We start from the raw sequence: 20,728 nt of genomic DNA on the forward strand, positions 1-20,728 counted from the left end.
AAAAAAAAAAAAAAAAAAAAAAAAAAAAAGTGTGAAATATGTTAACATAAGAAAAATCCCATTTCAGAAAACTTTCTGGAATTAGCGTGTAGATTATCCCATTGCCCTAGAATTTTGTTGTATTCAAAAGTTCTTGCACCGAAGGGACTAAGATTTAGAGCCTAAATTTTCCTAAATTGGCAGTGCTTGCAATATGAGTATGCCTGAATAATAATGTGGCATGAGTCTCATCTTGGCTTTCACTGTAGAGTTATCTCTGGTGCTAACATTTCACAGTTCCCTCCTCTTCCTCTTCCTCATTACCCAAAGTCAGTAAATTGTCAGGACTTAGAATTGCTATCAACAACAGGAGCTATAACCAAGCATGAAGATCTGTTAAACCAGAGAGACTCAGTGTCCCAGGAAGGAGCAGAGGGTTGTCAAAATACAGACTCCAAAGAGTTAAAACATGTGACAAAAGGTGCAGTAAAACTTCTCGGAGACAGTTTCTCCACCTAGATCATCAAGGCAGGACCTAGCATTACTATCAGAACTGCTTAGAAAAGATTTGTTGAGCAAAATGAAAACGTCTCTGGACCTTTGTTTTCTCTGGAAGTGTTTCTTCAAATCACAGAAGTCACTTCTAACTCTATGTAGGGGCATGCAATATTGCTGATCGTCTTTAAACTGCATTACTTAATTCAAATCTTGCAACGGCCCGAGGGAAGAGAGGCAAAGAAAATGCCCTGTTTCTAGGCAGGGCAAGAACTCGCGTGCTGCTGCCATGAATTGAAAATTCAGGCGTGGAATGAGACCACTTCAGAAAATACAAATCAGCAAGGGTGTGGAGAAATTGGAACCTTTGTGCATTACAGGTAAGAGTGTAAAATGGTGCAGCCACTACAGAAAACAGTATGAGAGTCCCTTCAAAATTTAAAAATAGAATGTGATCCATCAATTCCACTCTCAGGTATATACCCAAAGGAATTGAAAGCAGGATCTTGAAGAGATAATCTGTATACAATTACAATATTTGTAAATATTGTATATTTACAGTAACGTTATTCACAATAGCCAAACAGTAGAAGCAACCCAAGTGTCTATTGACAGATGAACGGGTAAACAAAATGTGGTATATGCATATGATGGAATATTATTCAGACTTAAAAAGGAAAGAAATTCTGTTATATGCCACAGCATGCATGCACTAATACTAGTAGTGCTACCTGGGTATAATAACACCTTTATGACATGCTAAGTGACACATGACAAATGTCACAAAAGGCACTCTGATTCCATTTATATGAGGTTCGTAGAGTAGTCAAATTCATAGATACAGAAAGTAGACTGCTGGTTGCCAAGGGCTGAGAGGAGGGTGGGAATGGGGGATGCGTGTTTAATAGATACGGAGTTTGAGTTCGGGAAGATAAAAATGTTCTAGAGATGGATGATGGTGATAGCTACACAACAATGTGAATGTACTTAATGCCCCTGAACAGTACACTTAATAATGGTTAATAATTTTATGTCACATGTATTTCAGCACAATTTTAAAAATAAATAATTTGCAAATGTGCAGAAAAATTAAGGCTTAGGGGATGTATACAACTAGTAGGTATCAGAGCAGGAAGGTCTCGAGATTCCAAGTGTGTCAACCCTCCCTTTCCACCTCCAGAACCTCCCAGGGAGTAGAAACTGAAGAACCTGTTCGGGGGAAGTAAAGAGAATAATTATTTCAGGAAAGAGGGGTCAAAGTAGTCCAGATAGTTGTCCTGAAGATAAGAAATAAGGTTGTTAAGGTTCATGAGATTAGGACCATGTCAGCACACCGACTTTTCTGTTGTTGGTGTTGGAAGAGTTTTAATTATGGATTGAATTTTTATTCTTTTTAACTTTATTTTCTTTTTTTATTTGAAGGATAGTTGATTGACAGTGTTGTGCCAGTGTCTGCTGTACAGCAGAGTGACTCAGTTATACACATACAGACATTCTTTTTTTAATGTTCTTTTCCATTATGGTTTATCCCAGGAGATTGGATATAGTTCCCTGTGCTATACAGCAGGACCTTGTTTATCCATTCTAAATGTAATAGTTTGCATCTACCAACCCCAAATTCCCAGTCCACCCTTCTCCCTGCCCGCTCCCCCTTGGCAGCCACAAGTCTGATCTCTGTGTCTGTGAGTCTGTTTCTGTTTTGTAGATAGGTTCATTTGTGCCATATTTTATTTATTTTATTTTTTATAAATTATTTATTTTTGGCTGTGTTGGGTGTTGTTTCCTGCGCATGGGCTTTCTCTAGTTGTGGCGAGTGGGGGCTACTCTCTTTGTTGTGATGCGCGGGCTTCTCTTGTTGAGGAGTACGGGCTCTAGGCGCGTGGGCTTCAGTAGTTGTGGTGCACGGGCTCTAGAGTGCAGGCTCAGTAGTTGTGGCGCACGGGCTTAGTTGCTCCGCGGCATGTGGGATCTTCCCGGACCAGGGCTCGAACCTGTGTCCCCTGCATTGGTAGGCGGATTCTTAACCAGTGTGCCACCAGGGAAGTCCCATTCGTGCCATATTTTAGATTCCACATATAAGCAATGTATATATATTTTAAAATTTTAATTAAAAATTTTTTATTAAAAAAATCGAGATATAATTCACACATCATAAAATTTACTATTTTTAAGTGTACAATTCAGTTTTTTGTGTGTATTCAGAGTTGTGTAACCATCACCACTGTCTAACTTCAGAACATTTTTATCACCCCAAAAAGTAGACCCAGACCCATTAGTAGTCATTCCCCATTCTCCCCCAACCCCCATTCCTGAGCAACCACTAATCTTCCTTCTGCCTCTATGGATTTGTCTATTCTGAACATTTCATATAAGTAGAATCATACAATATGTGACCTTTTGTGACTTCTTTGACTTAGCGTCCTTTCAAGGTTCATCCATGTTATAACATGCATCAGTAGTTCCTTCCTTTTTATTGAATAATATTGCATTGTATGGATTCACCACATTTTGTTTATTCCCCAGTTGATGGACATTTGGGCTGTTTTCACTTTTTGTCTGTTATCAACAATGCTGCTATGAACATTTATGTACAATTCGAGTAGTTACATGTTTTCAGTTATCTTGGTTACATACCTAGGAGTGGAATTGCCGGGTCAGATGTTAACTCTGTTTAACGGTTTCAGGAACTGCCAGACTGTTTTCCAGAGTGGCTGCCTCATTTTACATTCCTACCAGCACTGTATGAGTGTTCCAATTTCTCCGTAGCCTCACCAACAATTATTATTTTCCTTTTTTGTTTGTTTCTTCCCTTAGCTTTCCTGAGGTATAATTGACATGTAAACATTTAAAAATTATAGCTATCCTGGAGGGTGTGAAGTGGCACCTCATTGTAGTTTGTGCACTAACTTTTGTGTACTCAGCACACAGCCCAGGTCTAGGGACGCACAATACTGAGATGCACGAAAATTCCAAGGGATTTGAAGAAAGGTCATTGGAATGAGTGGTTTCTAATCTCCCAGAAATCAGATTTTAGAATCAGCTGCTTTACATTATTTTTTTTTAAATACAAACTGAGTCAAGCAGTAGCAAGCAAGCTAATTCAGCTTTTGCTCCTGCACACCCCATTACTAATGGGGTGGTAACTTTCATAGATGGTTACTCGTAGAGTTTAGAAGAGTGACGTGTGTACCCTAGGATAGAGACTTAGGCATAGGAAAAGAGAGCTCTGAAGGAGGAAAGACCCTTTCCCTTCATCTCAAAGTTAAATGCCCAACTCATGACTCATGTCTTGGTTTTTCCACCTTCACAACCTTCTACATTGTCAGATGCCTGGTGCTGCCTGATTGCCTGTAAGAGGTGTTTTGACAGCAGTGTTCTCCAATTACATTTGTTTCCATTAACATAAGAAATATCTTTGAGGGTTTCTTAGGTACTTGCAGAAATATATACTAGCTCACTAGTAGCCAGAAGCATCTGATCTGTCTGCCTCACAACCCTCTGACAGCTAAGCATTAGCTTTTAGGCAAATAAAATGTCAGCCACCATTAAACAGCATATGGCAACAATATGGCCATTCCCTCTCAAGGATAAACTTCTCCCCAGAAGAGATGGTACTTGAAATAAGAGATGCTTTTGAATGCAGGCACCCTGTCCCTCCTGCCCAGGCATGATGGCTGGGGAGCGGGCAGAGTGCTACACACAAAAGGACCCGGGCGACCAGATCAAATGTGAACCTACGGCACCAGCTGCCTAACCAGCAGTGACCAAAGGCTGTTTGCCCTGGGCATCTGGGTCTGTGGTTAAGGGAAAGTACCATCCTTAAGCTGGCCTGGATTAACTCTATAAAATAGAAAACAGCCCCACAGCCACTTAAAGAGGGCTCGGGGCCGACTGGAATTGAATGCAGTTGGTGTGCAGTGCGAGGAGGGAGACGTGGAGAATGGAGCCTCCACCCAGCTCGTCTCTGTGGAATTCCCTTAGTGAGCGGGGTGAAATTAACTGCCTGGTCTCGAAATAGATGACGAGAGCGTGGAACCCTGTTCTAGTGGGTCAGCTCGTGTGCAAATGGCCATGTGGCAATATGGTTAAGGAGGAGGGCTGCCTTTGCACCAGGCAGTCTGTACAAGATTAGAAAATAAACAGTTTCCTCAGGAGCCTCTGGGTGCCCGCGTCTGCGGAGGACACCAGACACTGTCAATAGAGATAGCCTGATCCTCCAGACATAGTCTCACCACCTTGCTTGTCCTGGTTTGGGGGAACTATAGTATGTAAAATAATCAAAATGGCATGCTCATCCTATTGGAAATAGTGGTTCCTCATGTAATAATGTCTCTGTGTTACTTGTATTGGAATATAGACGGTCAAGCTCACCACTTTTACACGAAGCTTTTAATATAGGAGCTTATCATATTTCTGGGGCCTGATTTAACCATCAACACGGCCACGTAAATGAAATCACTAGCTGTGTTAAAACAGTTCGACTGTAGTCTCGGGAAAACTTACTTGGATTAGACAGTCAGCGTTGTCCCAAAATTCTCATCATCTTTATCATTATTTTTCCACTTACGTAAACTACTTGATTTGAATGTTTAAAGGCCATATGTTATTTTCCAAAATAATTTCAAGGCTCTAATTTTTTTTTTTTTTTTTTTTACGGTACGCGGGCCTCTCACTGTTGTGGCCTCTCCCATTGCGGAGCACAGGCTCCGGACGCGCAGACTCAGCGGCCATGGCTCACGGGCCCAGCCGCTCTGCGGCATGTGGGATCCTCCCAGACCGGGGCACGAACCCGTGTCCCCTGCATCGGCAGGCGGACTCTCAACCACTGTGCCACCAGGGAAGCCCTCAAGGCTCTAATATTTTAAAGAAAAAAATAAAATAGGTAAAAAGTTAAAACTACAAACTATATAGATATGTATTCTTACAGAGCCAAGAATAACAAGGGTAGGGAAGCTTCTTGTTTCCAATTTGTTTGTCTAAATTGTATTAATCATGTAATGCTTTATTATGACACTGAATAACGGAGTGAATACAAAATTTTAAATGCCTAGGAGAGTGATGAAATTTTTACGATAGCATTAGTATTATTAATGTTTTTCGTAGACTGTGTCTTCAGAAAACGTTAATATGAGAACAACATAGAACAACAGCTGTTAAATATGAGAACAACAAAAAGCCACATGTTTTAGTAGTGTCAATCAGTTTTTCTGGAATGCTTTTTTACTCTTTACCCAATAGATAAAACTGACAGGATGATATCATCCTTTGCTCTTTATGCTGACAGTCAATAAATTCCATGACAGTTGGCAACAACAACTAGATCAGTAGCTGTATGAACAGTGCAAAGTTGCAGGGATTTTTCTAAGACACTTTACTACTCGTGGTTTGATGCAGACTTTGCAAATTAGAAGAGGAGCTGTCTCTGTCAGGACTGTAGTTGGGGGACTGTTCCCATGTGTCTAAAGTAACTTAAACATTTGGATGAAAAATTAAAAATTCAGTCAATCAACCAAGTGTTTGCTACCATTCAATCAAACATCAGGGTACTTTGAAACATCTCAAGAAATGACTCAATTCTAAACTTTACATGTAGATAATTGTGATCATACTGCCTTAGAGTTTCCATATGAATAATACTATGTCAAATGTGGCATACCCTGGAGATCTATTTTTAACATTTATACATAGTCTATAATACATAGAATATTTACTATAGTTAATATTACTGAGCTTGAAAAAATAAGTGCAATTGATGAATCACAAATTCTCCATCATTTCTAATCTTCCAGATATAAAATAATAAGTATTTCTACTCTTTTTTCCTCATGGAGGTATCGTAAAGATTGGTTTTCAGCAAAACAAATTAGACTCTAATGGCAGAACTCTGATGCTCCAAAGTGGTGTTACTCTTTTTTTTAGCACTAATTTGACTTTTTAAAATTAAAGTATAATTGATTTACCATGTTGTTTGTTTCTGGTGTACAGCAAGTGATTCAGTTACACATGTATATTCTTTTTCATATTCTTTTCCATTATGTTTTATTACAGGATATTGAATATAGGTCCCTGTTCTATACAGTAGGACCTTGTTTCTTATCTATATTATATATAGTAGTTTGTATCTGCTAATCCCAAACTCCTAACTTATCCCTCCCCCACCCTTTTCCCCTTTGGTAACCATAAATTTGTTTTCTATGTCTATGAGTCTGTTTCTGTTTCACAATAATTTGACTTTTTATCAAATGTAAAGAGAATTCTGAATTCGAGATGGGGGTGCTTTTCTGACATTTAACGTTTTTTGAAATGATTTAGTTAGTACTGTGTGTTTAATGAATGAATGAAAAGTGGACACACTAATGAACGAAAAAGTAGGAATTAAGTTCTCACCTTGTGGTGTTGGATTCTGGTTGATCACCAGCTATGTATTTCTGTTTTGTAGAAATACCTCCACTGTTTTTCTGTAGTTTGCTCTCTTAACAAACTGTGTAAGGTTTGGAGCAGTATTTGCTGAGATTTAAGTGAAACACAAAAGCAATTAAGTGGTTTAATTCTGGATTTTTCAAATTTAATGACATTCCTTTATATCCATTGGAGCTTTGGTAAATTCAGTTGTTGATATCACCTGGATAATTTTAAGTCTTTCTGAAGTTTCAAAGAAAATGTCTCCAACGTAGCTCAAGCAGAATAAGAATTTCATCAATTGAAAGCTCAGAGTTGTCTCTGTGAGATGTGTAAAACAAGAAGCTGACCAGCATTATTTTCTTTTTCTTTAATTCAGTACCATTATTGAGAGTTATTCTTGAACTTTAGGAAAACCAGACTGGGGCACAAGCATGCTCCCCATTGAATCGTGTTCAAGGAATTGGAATTGAGACTAATTCAAACTAGGAAAACATGACATTGAAAAATAGTTTACATTCTTTATTGTACTTAAGAGAATCTGAGACTCTGACTAGGAACTAGCCTTAGGCTGATAGTAGGTCTTTTTTTTTTTTTAATGGACAGTTAGCTTCCTAGTCAGAAAGAGGTTATCATTTCTTTTTCAATGACTTCTTTGCTTTACTGGCTTAACAGTTAAACCGTTGATCCTCTCTCTGTCTCTGTCTCTGTCTCTGTCTCTGTCTGTCTGTCTCTCTCTCTCTGCTCAGAAAGCAGTGATTTCTCACTATTGCCCACAGAAAACAATCCACACAGTGCCTGCCATTCAAGGTCCACTCTTGTCTGGCCCAGATGAACCCTTCAGTCACATTTCCTACTCCCTGCTTCTTCCATGCAAGCTCCTTCTCAGCCAAACCAGACTGTGGCTGTTCAGCAGCCTCTGCTTTGGAGCCTCCAGTCTTGGCTTCCCATTATCCCATCTCTCAGGGATCACTGTTCATTTTCCTCTCCACTTGCTGAACATTCCACATTTACATCAAGGGTGATGCATTCCCTTTCATGAGGTCTTTCTAACCGTCCTACCCTTTCTGCTCCCCTCTTTTTTCCCCTCTCCTAGCTAAACCAAACCTTCTCACCCCCCACCCCCACACGCCACACACACACACGCTCCTATGACCTAGTCATGGCCCATATCACCTTCAGGGCTGCTGCTTGTGTGTGCAAGTTGTGACCTGCATAAGCATCTCAAACCCAAGGGACAAGTGAGGACAAAAATCTACCTTCCTCCCCACTTGCCAAGGCGCACGCCCACGTGACTATGTTGTGCAGAGAGGCACCTTTTTTTATTCTATACAAAGGTATGGACTAGCATGTAGGGACCAGTGGCAGCATGTTCATCGAATGCATGCTTTTTAGTTCTCTTTCCTAGGGCACAGGTTTGTCGAGGGCAGTGACTACCTTTGTATTCCCATCATGCCTGGTACAGTGCCTTCCTTACACATAAGATCACTCATTGAATTTAACTGAAAGGGTGAAATGTGTTTATTAAAAACAATTACTTTTGTGTATAAATGCAACCATGTAAAGCACAGCAGGATTCACAGTGGACTTCTTAGCAAATGTGGAACAGCCAGCTTGTCTGATTTTAAATGTATCGTGGCTCCTGCTCAGCTAAGTAATTTCCTATAAAATGTAGTGCCCAGTAGTCTTCTGTGGAATTTTAGAAACCACATTCATGATGCTATGACAGGCCATGGCAGAGTTGGACTGAAATCCATTTCTGACTGTTAAAATAGGCAAAGAATAACATTAAGAATTGTCTGAAGTGGGCAGGATAAAGGTCAGGAGAATGCCCATGGGAGGCGAGGGAATTTGGGGAGGAACCAGTTGGATCAGTCTGAGATCAGTACACTTCCTAGAAGTCTACATTAAGCCAAAAAGAAAATAAAAGTACCCAGTCTCAAAGTCCTCAAAGCCTTGCCAACACTGTACACGGATGCGGACATGCCCTCAAATAAAGAATTGTTTTGCAAAGACTAATGGAGAATTAATATTAATTCTGATGTGATTTTATTGATAAATGGGAAATATCCACAAACCCAAGCTTTACAGACCACAAAACATGATGTACGTAAGATAGGGTTTATGCCTATTTGATGACGTGGCCGAGACTTCAGATTTCAAGTTTCAAGGAGTAAACATCGGCCAACCTCTCCAGGGGAATTCTGTGTCTGTGTACAAAATGTCCTACACGCTCTGCACTTAACATTTGCTTTGTGTTTTCCAGGATGTGCTGAGTTTATGTGATGAGCAGTTTTTTCTTCAGGAAGAAACAAGCCTCCTCTAACCATTTCACACGATACCTTTCTCCTCTTCCCTCCCACAGTCCTCTGTGATGTCAGTCTGCTTTGCTCGTTTCCATCCCAATTTGGTAGTTGGTGGGACTTACTCGGGCCAGATTGTCCTGTGGGATAATCGCAGTCATCGGAGGACGCCAGTCCAGCGGACACCCTTGTCGGCTGCTGCGCACACAGTAAGTCAAGCTTTTGTCACATCCCGGTCAGCCATCCAAGCCCTGAAAGAGGGGATAACTGACAGAAGTATGGCTGTTTTTAGTAACTCCAACTTTGAAGTATCTAACTTATAGTGATTGCATTCTGACTGACTAAAGGAAAGCCGAGTGGAAAGTAGATGAAGGAAGCACTGGGTTTAGAGGACTCTCTTAGCAATCTACAAGTTTTGACACATGGAAAGGGTCTCTTTGGATGTCCCAAAAGCTACAGGGAGGATAGCTTAAAACTAAAAAATGCCACAGGGAGAAACCTTGGAAGAAGCATCTGTTAAATTGTTTTCCCAAAGAAACTCATCACATTTACATTATAAGGTGGAAACTCATATTTTCAAATAGACCATAAAGAGTAAGCACTTTCTGTCTAGGGATGGCATATGGGACTTTTGCCAATAGACCTTTTCCACTTGTGATTTGAGGGAATGCTGTGACTTTAAATTCTGGAATGCATGGTGTAAGTCTCGACGATAAAGTCTACAGTGACAGTATAATCCCTAGGGTTAAAAGTCAACATCTCAAAACCATTACCCATAATTTAGCAGAAGAGGTTCAGTATAGTGTTCGTAAGACAACTAGTCTGTCATTTCCTTTAAGAGAATGACAGGTGTGTTTAGCAATTGTTAGGAGGAATAAGAAGACAGGCATGTCTCCATCAATCTCTGCTACCCTGACATTCAGGGGAATTGATGTCCTTTCTCTGAAATGCCCAAATTATGCCCAAGGATACAGCTCTACTATTGTCTCAATTTCCTTAATGTGGTTGCCTCATTTGTTTCATCTGCTGGCCTCAAAACCATCTAGCTTTGAAAAAGAACTGCTAGCTGCTTTAGCCGAGACCCTGAAGAGGAAAATACTTCCACTCTTGTAAGATCGACGATGGGAAATGACAAATACCAAGTCAGCCTTAATTCTGATTGACTTGGGCCTAACACACATGCAGGTGAAACTAGTTCTTGGGAATCTGGGAAAATTGCTCTTGCCTACCCCATTTCTCCAAACTAATAACAGCAAATTGTGACCCAAGAGGAGACGGGCTTGATGCAGGTGTTCGCTCAAGGAGCATGAAGCCATTTCTTGGCCCTATGTGTATATCTGGTACGTTTGTGAGCATACCTCCTGAAATTTCAAGAAGTTATAAATCCAGATATCAGAACGTTTAGCACGAAGCTTTTAGGGAGAATCCAAATGCAGGGGCTCTTCCAAAGTATTCATCTCTTTTCCAAGCAACTTAGAATGTGATCTTCACAACGAAAATACTGTTATTATCAAACAGAGTGACATCATTTCTGTTAGGGAATAAAACAACAGTTTTTTTCTCTTTCGCTGTGTTTTGTTGAATCCACAGCTCAAAGAGCACAGTTAATTTTGTGACTTGTCTTTCAACTTCCACTCATGCCTGGCTGATTGGTACCAGGATCAAAAGTGGTTAAGGAAAAAGAGTCCCACCACAGATTACTAACTAATTTCCTTTCACACCCACCACACATATGCATTTGGGACAACAGGAAATCCTAATTAAAGCAAAAGCCTTCTGGCACACAGTAAGTTTATTCCTAAAATAAATAAAAACAATCTGGCTTCTATACCGGAAAAATGAGCGGTACCATTGCTTTTTTCTTTCCATTAAGCAGAGTGATGTGTGTTTGTGTGTGTGTATAAGTAGGCATGCCCACGTGTCTGCTTCTGTTCTGGTTTCTTTACATCTCTCTTTTCTTTTAAACTGAGTTTTATTACTCCTGAAAGCACAGGCCAGTAGTACTGATTAAAGCCAGGGAGGGGCTACCACACACATTCCTTCTCAGGGCATTTGCTCTCTACATCCTTCTAGATGCCTTCTTTCCCTTAAACTGAGTTTTATTACTCCTGAAAGCACAGGCCAGTAGTACTGATTAAAGCCAGGGAGGGGCTACCACACACATTCCTTCTCAGGGCATTTGCTCTCTACGTCCTTCTAGATGCCTTCTTTCCCTACTACACCCACCCTTAGGAGTCCCGATCCATTAGGGTCTTGGAGATTTGTGTTGATGCTCTGTGGTTAACAAAAGAAACCCTATTGGACTCTTGCTAAAAAACACTAGGCAGATTTGGGGCTCATAACAATGTTTGGACCTTGCTTTCTCATTCTTCAGTTTACTGAGTCTGCCATTTTCAGGCGAGAATGTGTCTCATCCTTTCTTCCAGTTTATTTGCATATGCAGAGCTTAGAACGCCATGTGACTCACCCTTGAGTTTGTACTCTGCTGTACGTTCCACGTACACCAGAGACTTGGGAAAAAGCATTGTCCACAGCCCCACAACCAGTCAGTCCTTTTGGTATTTAGAGACCTGATCAGAAGAATATTTCGTTCCAGATCTCTGCTGTACTTAACCACTGTCCAGATCTACTAAAGCTGATCCATTTGAAGGTTTCTGCAGGAACGTGGTGTGAAAAAGACATAGGGACTTGGTTCACTCTCCATCAGCATGGGTAAAAGAGGTGATGCAGTTGCCAAAAAAGCAAGTGTAAATCTTAAGATGTACAGGCATTTTTTTTTTAATCACATGAGAAGTGACAATTCAATGCTCCCTGTATTTCTATATTCAGTTAGTCAGAATGTACGTAGACGGTTATGTTTCATTCTCAGAACTTCACTGGAAGGGGAACTCGGACAAAATATAGCGTATTCAAAAGAGAGTGTCCAGGTTGGGGAAGGTATTGAAAACCAGGTCCTCAACGCATTTGAAGGAATTGGTGATGATGAGTCAGAGCAAGACAAGACTGGGGGGAGGAGGGGTAATATAAGAACAGTCCATACGTATTATTTGACTTGATGTATATGATGTCAGAGGGCACTTCACTAAAAGTATTTCCTTGAGCTTTCTTCATCCCCATTGGTAGAAGGAGGAACTGCCCAAGAATTGGTGCTAAAACTGGCTAAGAAAGGTGTTTAAGCAGAGTTTGGACCACCTCTTGGGAGAGGCAGATGAACAGCTATACTTATGATTATTACAGTTCCTTCTGACCAGGAGTTTATATGATAATAATAGTTTGGGAACCATCCTTTATATAATATCAACTTTGCAATATTAGAGATGGTTTCATTGTTGTTGTGGCTATAGGTATTACAGACAGTAACTCATCAAGAGAAAGACTCGGACTGTCAGCTATTTGCACAGAGAAGCATCGACTAAGTTGTGGTTTGGCCACTGATGGCTAAGCTGCCTGAAATCTAACCCAAATTACTGCTAGGTTGTGCTTCTGCCAACCTTGCATTTAGTATTTAATGTGCAGCTGCAAATGATTTTAGCCTACCATTTAGGATTCTACAGAGTAGAATAACCTTCTTGCATTATGACAAAGGGTTAGAGCATCTTGCTTACGATTCCGGGGATGTTTAAGTGACCTTTCTCAAGGCCCTGGCCAAATCTAAGCCTCCATACTACCCTAAACAATATTTTGAGAAATAAATCTATCATTATCTTAGGTTTTACAGCAACATAAAGAAACCTGATTTAATCTTACTAGGTTCCTTGTGCCAATAATTTCCACCACCAGCATCTCTCCCTCAAATCAAAGAGGCTGATGAATATTAACCACGTTTTATAAAGCATGTTAACAAATGTCTGGCACTGTGGCTATAATGCACTAAACTCCAGAGTTAGTTAACACTCCTTCCAAAAGGCAATTGTTCTACCCTTTTGAAGACTGTCTTTTTCCGTCACTCATGGTGAGCTTAGAAGCCAGACTATGCGGTGGAGCCTCATTCAAGTAATACACATTCACCTCCCTGTGCACCTTCTGTCCCATCAATCCTCATTTGCTCCCATTTGCTTCAGCCATTGTACTGCATCTGACCGAGCAAGGTGAAGCTTTGAGTATTTCCACTACGATGTGTTGCTGCCAGAGCTTTTAAAAAGCAGGTTCAAATCAAAAGTGGCAAATGACCTGAGGCTTGCATTATTGTGGGATCATGTCACTCCTTAATCCTTGTTTTAGAGTAATGTGTTTGACACTCAGATGTAAGCATTTCCTCTTGGATCAGGGTTTGATCCTCCATGTTTATGTTTCTGCAGCATCCCGTGTACTGTGTAAATGTTGTTGGGACCCAGAATGCTCATAACCTCATCACTGTCTCTACCGATGGTAAAATGTGTTCCTGGAGCCTGGACATGCTCTCCACTCCACAGGTGGGCTTGTTTTCCCCTACACATGAGAGCGTCTTGGTTAAAAGAGATACCTGCCTAATGGAACAGAGTTCCTAAAAGCCAAACCCTCACATCCTATAGGACCTAAAATCAATGTGTGCACTTGAAAGAGTGGGGCCTGTTTTCAGCAGCCTCCTCTTGAAGCCAAACCCATTTCCTTTACCGCAAATCATGTAATTATTGTAATACGTTAATCCTTAGGTCAGTTTCAAGTGAAAATGAAATAATCCATTTTAAAGCATAGTAATTATGGAAGTTGGCTGTGGTAGGAATTGTACTTACCCTACAGCATTGGTAAACAAATATAAATGGGGTTGGAGCTCAGCAGAGCAATCCCTGATGGGTCCTCGCCTTGGAGAAAAGGTATCCCAGCAAAACAGAAATCCAAGCCCTTGCTTGTATCTGTAGCCTAGACAACTGCCTTGTGTGTTTGAAGAATTTGTCCAACCATCTGTTTTCTCCTCTGGAATGTTTCTTAGCATGGCTCCTGCCATTCCTTGCTCAACAAACAAGAAGTTGAAAATGAAAAAGTTCCAAGGTTTCCAAACTGCTCCTGATTACAGTAATGGGAGCTAAACAAAGGAGCAGAAGTGCAAGAGACCATTGGGGGGAGGCATCTAAATGCAACTTTCAGAATATATGTATGTGCACACACATGGAAGACAACACTTACATCCACAGATAAATACACACATCTCCATACCCTTTCCACATTTCTTGGGGAAAAAAGTACATCACTGTCCTCCAGCTAAAAACAGAGAAGAATTTCCTGTTATAGCCTTTGATAATGTGAGGAAACATCAAGAAAATTGTAAAAGATATCTAGGAGATACTTCTCAATTTTAACATTCCTATTCCCTTTCCTGCGATAACAATCCCGGAATGTCTCTGTCACAATTTTAGAAGACATTAGAAGTTTCAGGATGCATAAGGAAATGTGGAAACTGAAAGGAACCTCCCATAAGTTTCCACAAAATAGAGATGAAGAGAATACTAAGAGTAAAGAAGTTCTTTTTATAATTTTAGTGTGGGGGGAGAGCTAATAAGTTCCTTACAATTTAAGTTCCTCTATTTTTGCTGATCTTCAGCATTTATACAAATTGCGAGTTGTGTGGGGGTATTTTATAGCTTTGTCTTAAATTTCTCAGCAATACGTTGCTTTCTTTTAAAAGCAAACAGATATGAGTGAACCCTCTAATTAGGAATTTTTAATTGCCCATTTTGCTGATTAAATGTGTGTTTGTTTAGGTTAAAGCCAGTCATACGGGGGCTACATGACCATTTTTATTAGTTTTGGCATGCCCGCAGACGCCTGTCTCTGTACAGAGATGGAGCATTTCGTGGCATGGCTGTGGATGGCAGGCAGACACGGGAACAGACAACAGTTGCCCCTATTCCCTCTCTGTCCCAAGTGGGTGACCAAGAGACTGTACCTTCCCTCTGCTAATTTTAGCCATGGAGCAGACTACCGGATGTTCTAGGTTTCTGTATTACACTGTCACAGCATCCCCTCACTAAAGCACTCGCTGCGTCTGGATCTCACAAACTGCAGGCATGTCACATGACCACGTGGTCTGCACTTCCCAGACTGTTAGCATGTGCTTCCGATTTATGGACTCCTTAGCTGCGATGACTAGGTTTATTTGTTTGCATAAAAAAAGACTAAACTTCCAAACAGAATGACATGATCCCCTAGAATGTTTTTTTAAAGTTACTTTAGGTGCACAAAGCAGGCTATTTGATGTAAATAGCCAGAAATATTCAAGGATGTTAGTTATACTTAACTATTCTTCACTGTCGTTAAACTTAATTCAGCAGAATGTCTTTTAAAATACATTTGAATTCCCAATTTTGAAAATCATTTTAGATAAAATAAAGACTCTCATTTACCATTTTAAAGACTTATTTAAACATTGTCTTTTGCAGGCTTAGAGCCTACACACCCAATGTCTGCCCTTCATGAAATCTAGTCCCTGTTGAAATCTGGTTTTTATGACCTGAGTGACAACTTTCTGGTTTTAGTCCATGAAGGACACACACTCCTGCTTTGACAAACGTGCTTAGTACATCTGATATTAATACAAGTGTATTCTCATGAACAATTGATGTTGAAAATGTTTGTAAATATAAGGGTATTGTGTGTTGTATTAAAGCCTGGGGCTGACAAGTGTAACCATTACAGTATTATCTTTAGTTTCTGCACCATTAGTTTCAAAATTCTCACCTGTCATCTCTGCCTGACTTCAGAAGCAACAGCACACACTGATGAAATACAGCCGGCCTGAAACCAGAGATACACAGAAGCATGAATGTCAGGGGCAGTAAAGCGTGGTTTCTGGCACAGCCAGGGTCTTTTGTAACGCTGTGTGAAAAGCAAACAGGCGATTTAGTCAAATGATTTTTCCGTGCTATCTTTGGCATGGCAAGGAGTTGACAGAGGGAATGTAACCACGCCATGTTTTGGTAGGAGAGCATGGAGCTGGTGTACAATAAGTCCAAGCCTGTGGCTGTTACCGGAATGGCTTTCCCAACGGGAGACGTCAATAACTTCGTGGTTGGCAGCGAGGAGGGTACAGTCTACACGGCCTGTCGTCATGGAAGGTGAGTTTCTGTTTTCTTACCAATGACGTGTTCTTCATTTCCAAAAGTCTGTTATCACTTTCTGGATTTTAACCACCTTGCATTATGAGAAAGGCATTTCTGAAGAAATGCAAACCACAGCCTCATGTCTTCACTATTTTATAGCATCCTTCTGCTATAAGGATGCCATTTGTAAGCCTTTAGCCATTTGTAAGCCTTTGTAAGGCTTTAGCCATTTGTAAGCCTTTGATGGTTCACGTTGCCTGAGGGAAAAAAGTCCAAGCTTCTTAGCATATCCTAGAAGATTCTTGATTACCCTTGACTACCTGCCCCTTCCCAGCCTCAGCCTTCAGGCTCCAGCCACGCACCCATCCCCCAATATGGCTGAACCCACCACACCTCTGTGAGTTTATACATTCGGTTTCTCCCGCTGGGTCTGGTATTTCCCCCTTCTTGGCCTGGTTAATTCCTTCTCACCCTTCAAGAGCCAGAACAAAGGTCTTTCCACGCTGAAGCCTCTCCTGACTCTCTTGGACAAAGAAAATCATTTCCCTCTTTTTGTTTCCGTAGCATTTTCATTCCCTTTATTCATTCATTCTTTCAAGGGATATTTCCTAAGAACCTACCATGTGCCAGGCACCATCAGGTCATAAGGATGCGGTAAGGAACAAAACAGACCTGGAGTTCATATTCTGGTTGAGGGTGAATGACAGTAAAATAATAAACAGGTAAATATGTGGTTTAAGATGATAAGTACTCTGGAGAAAATTAAAGTAGAATAAATGGGATAGGACTAGAAGCTGTCAGATAGGTTTGTTGTTTTATATATTTTCATATCACTTCTACATTAGCATTCATCCCATTTTATTTCAACTATTCAGTCATCTGCCATTTTTCTCTTATTAAACTATTTCCATTTCAGCATTGGTTTCCTGCCTGGTGCCTGGCACATAGTAAGTGAGGAGTTAAAAATTTACATGGGGAATAAAGAATGACAGTAACCAAATAATATAGAGAAGTGCCTTAGGGCCCTTCCTCTCAGTCAGAGGCTGAAATAGTATGAGATACATAAGGCAGAATGAAGATTCCAGGTGATAAGAATTCTTTCTTGATTGAAAGGTTGGCAGATGCTCCTGGAAAAATCTCAGGAAACAGTGGAATTCAATAATTTAGACTGGGTTATAAAATTACATGCAAGACTTAATGAATGGACTCACAGCTTTTGAAAGGTTCACTGTGTTCACCTTGGTGTGTGATTTCTCTTTCACTTTAGTAGTTCTACTTCAATTGATTTTTCATCTCTTGCACTCATCACAGGCTATTTAGATTGAACGAGGAACCAGAAATTGTTCCAGGTTCGTACTCTGGTGTATTTGTGGTTTGTAGAAATAACAGGCATCCGTGGCTCAGCTGTATGATTTTTCCATTCACACAGTACAGGCTGTGAAGTTCCTACTGTGCTCTCCACAGAAACAAGCAGTATTTTCCCTGCTCACATGAGTAAAAGATGACTAGGAAGATGTGCCTCATAATTCCATGCCCAATAGTCCTACTTCATAAGTATTGGCTAAAACCACACATCAGTTTTATGAAAGCACAGAAAGATCTGATAGAGAAACGTTCACTGCACAACTACTCTCAGCAAAGTGCATTGCTAGATGTTGCCAGGCATGCAGACATCATTTAAACCTGTTCCCATCTGCAAGAAACTGATGATGGTGGGAAAGGTAAGCACACAAACATCTGCAAGACAGGTAGAATGTCGTAAGTGGCATGAGAGAGGCACAGAGAGCAACAGTGGGCCAAACAGACTCACAGGTTGATCTACATATTTTTTAGAATCGACAGGGCACAGGTTCAGTTGACTTAACCCAAGGCTTTAATTATCTGTGAGGGCTATAGAACATGTTCGTTGATAACTTTCAGATTTTAAAAAATTTTCTCTAATGTGAATAACCATTTACATGGTGAATATTTTTGCTCTGTGGCTGTTGTCCTTTTCGAACACAATCAGAAGATGCACTGTGGTTCAAAAGAAGGGTACCTAAGGTACAAACCACAAATCATTTTACAGTGAGCTTGATTTTGCTTTTTACATTGGTCCATCTATCTGAAATATAAAATACAGATCTCAGTAGAGTTGTAAAGTCGTAGGCATTGGGCTTCATAGTGATCTTAAGTGGGTCACATAGGGCTACAGGGGAGAGGTGCGAAATTTCTGTGTTTCACCTAACATGGAAAAGGTGCAAATCCACTTCCATAAATTAAATAAGTTCTTTATTTTGCACCCTATAAACCCTTTCAGGATGCTGTTAAGAGCAAATGGAGTCTCACCAGGGGCCCCTTCAAAGATCAGTTCCTCATGTTCTCTAGGACAAATGTAAATGATCAGGTGTGGAACTGCTGTTAGCAGTTGCACCAGGCATAATTTTTGAGTGCCTGTTACATGGAACACATGCTGCAGCACTTGGCTCGTGATTTCAAATTTTGCTTAGCACACTGACATTTACTGGTGCTCCAGAAGCCCACATTCTTTAATAACTTAATACATTTTCACTCTTTGTGACATAATATTATATAGATTCCACAATCCCTCTGTATTTGTCATATTTATAACCTTGTGCACATGAATTTTTAAAATATAGCATTTTGGTATATTTTCTAATTGGGTGTGATTGTGTGCAGACTACTGTGGGATAATAGGGGCTGGGAGCAATCCCAGCTTAGTTAAATAAACGACGTATGTCTGCGGATAACTTTCAAACTGTGTATCGCCGTTTCTCAAATGTGCTCCTGTTGGGGAAAAAGGCATAAGTTTGCCTCTTTCTTTGCTGTTTTGTTCAACAGATGTTTATTGAGCACTTACTACATGCTAAACAAGGCACCAGCCCTTACGGAATTTACATTTAGTGGATTTGTAAATTACTCTTCTGCTTTCAGTGAAAACATCATTTTCTCCATATGACATTTAAGTTATTTTGCCTATTATTTTGTGGTGACAAGGGTTTCCACAAAGTTTTACATTTTCAGGTATGTCAGCTTAGTTTAAGAACTTTTTCTCAAAAGGGTAAATGCATGTATTCAAGGATATATGGAGTTTTATAGCCAATAGGCTCCCCGAAAGGAGTTAAAATGGGAGTTGTGTCAAAGTCACCACAAGAGTAGAATCATCTTATTATAAATATGAAAGCTCTGAGATCTGAGTGTACAGTCGTCCCCTGGTATCCGAATCCACGGGGAGTTGGTTCCAGAAGCCCTTGCAGGTACCAAATTCCGAGGATGCTCAAGTCTCTTCTATAAAACGGCGCAGTACAGTCAGACCTCCATATCGCGGGCTCCGCGTCTGCGGTTGTAGAGGACCGGCTGTATGTGTTCTGCATCAAAGCAGCTGCAACCACAGTGATGGGCTTTGAGGCACTCCTGAAAAAGGATTAAATGATAAAAATTTGATATTAAATTCTGAAGATTAAAAAGATGGTATCGCCCCATATTGTTTTTTTAATCACTAACAGTAGTATAGCATTTATTTCTCTCAGGGTAACTGAAAGTGGTTTCATCTCTGATGGTTTATGGCTGTGCTAAATTATGGAGAAGTAATCACGCAGAAACAAGCCTTGTTTTTGTAAAGTAATCAGTGCTTTGCGAAGGTCACTGAGACTCTGCTCTTGTGTGGTCTTTGTGCAGCAAAGCAGGTATTGGAGAAGTCTTCGAAGGCCACCAAGGGCCAGTGACAGGAATTAACTGCCACATGGCAGTGGGCCCAATCGACTTTTCACACCTGTTTGTCACGTCGTCGTTTGACTGGACCGTCAAACTGTGGACCACAAAGGTAAGAAAACCTTGATTTACATTCCCCGGTAATACATAGGGGAAGAGGACAATTTTGTCCCCTGGGAGTAGTTGTAGGGAACCTGAAGTCTCTTCCAGGAGACCTGGCATTAGGAATTTGTACAACCTTCTGGTGAGCCCGACCTGCCTCAGAGCTAGTTAAGCCTCACTTTCTCAGTCCGTTTTATTTATTTTAACATATATGAGTAATACTGGAGAACACTCTAATTGTAAAAATTCAAACAATGCAAATAATGATAAAACAAGTCCTCCTTCACCAATACTAAGCCTGCCCATGACATTGCCTTCATTGCCTTCCATCCCAGGGTACCCCCTGCTATCAGTTTAGTGTTGAGTGTCCAGAGCATTGCAGTACTTACTCACATATATCTGTACCTATGGAAACACAGGACTTGGGACTTGGGTTTCTTGGTTTTGGGTTATTTTTGAGTTTTTGATGGTTTTTATGCTAGTAAATGGCACCATCCTATTTGTGCTTTCACAAGTAATTCTGACCATGTTTGGGAGCAAGAAAAACTAGAAAAAGCCACCTGGAAGGAAGGTGCAGGAGTCCAGGGAAGAAATGACAGTTGCTTAGATCAGTAGTTTGGAATGGAGAGACGTAGATGGATTTGAGAATCATTTATGAGGTAAAAGCCACAGAAACTGGTGACTGATTTGATACAAGGAAGGTGAGAGCGGGAGTCAGCAGGA

The 20,728-nt window shown here is 40.5% G+C and overlaps 1 protein-coding gene across 4 annotated transcripts in view; it reads left to right on the top strand.

Annotated features, from left to right (window-relative positions):
* The window catches only part of DYNC1I1 (dynein cytoplasmic 1 intermediate chain 1), a 338,688-nt gene that overhangs the window by 245,705 nt on the left and 72,255 nt on the right, over window positions 1-20,728 (top strand). For all 4 annotated transcript variants that reach the window (XM_007450661.1, XM_007450660.1, XM_007450662.1 and 1 more), the window contains 4 exons: window positions 9,239-9,385; window positions 13,475-13,588; window positions 16,074-16,207; window positions 19,871-20,015. In XM_007450661.1, the coding sequence (XP_007450723.1) occupies window positions 9,239-9,385; window positions 13,475-13,588; window positions 16,074-16,207; window positions 19,871-20,015 (540 nt within the window). The remainder of the gene's footprint in view (window positions 1-9,238; window positions 9,386-13,474; window positions 13,589-16,073; window positions 16,208-19,870; window positions 20,016-20,728) is intronic.

The sequence above is a fragment of the Lipotes vexillifer genome, unplaced genomic scaffold, assembly GCF_000442215.2.
Source record: "Lipotes vexillifer unplaced genomic scaffold, Lipotes_vexillifer_v1.1 scaffold172, whole genome shotgun sequence".
Lineage (NCBI taxonomy): Eukaryota > Metazoa > Chordata > Mammalia > Artiodactyla > Lipotidae > Lipotes > Lipotes vexillifer.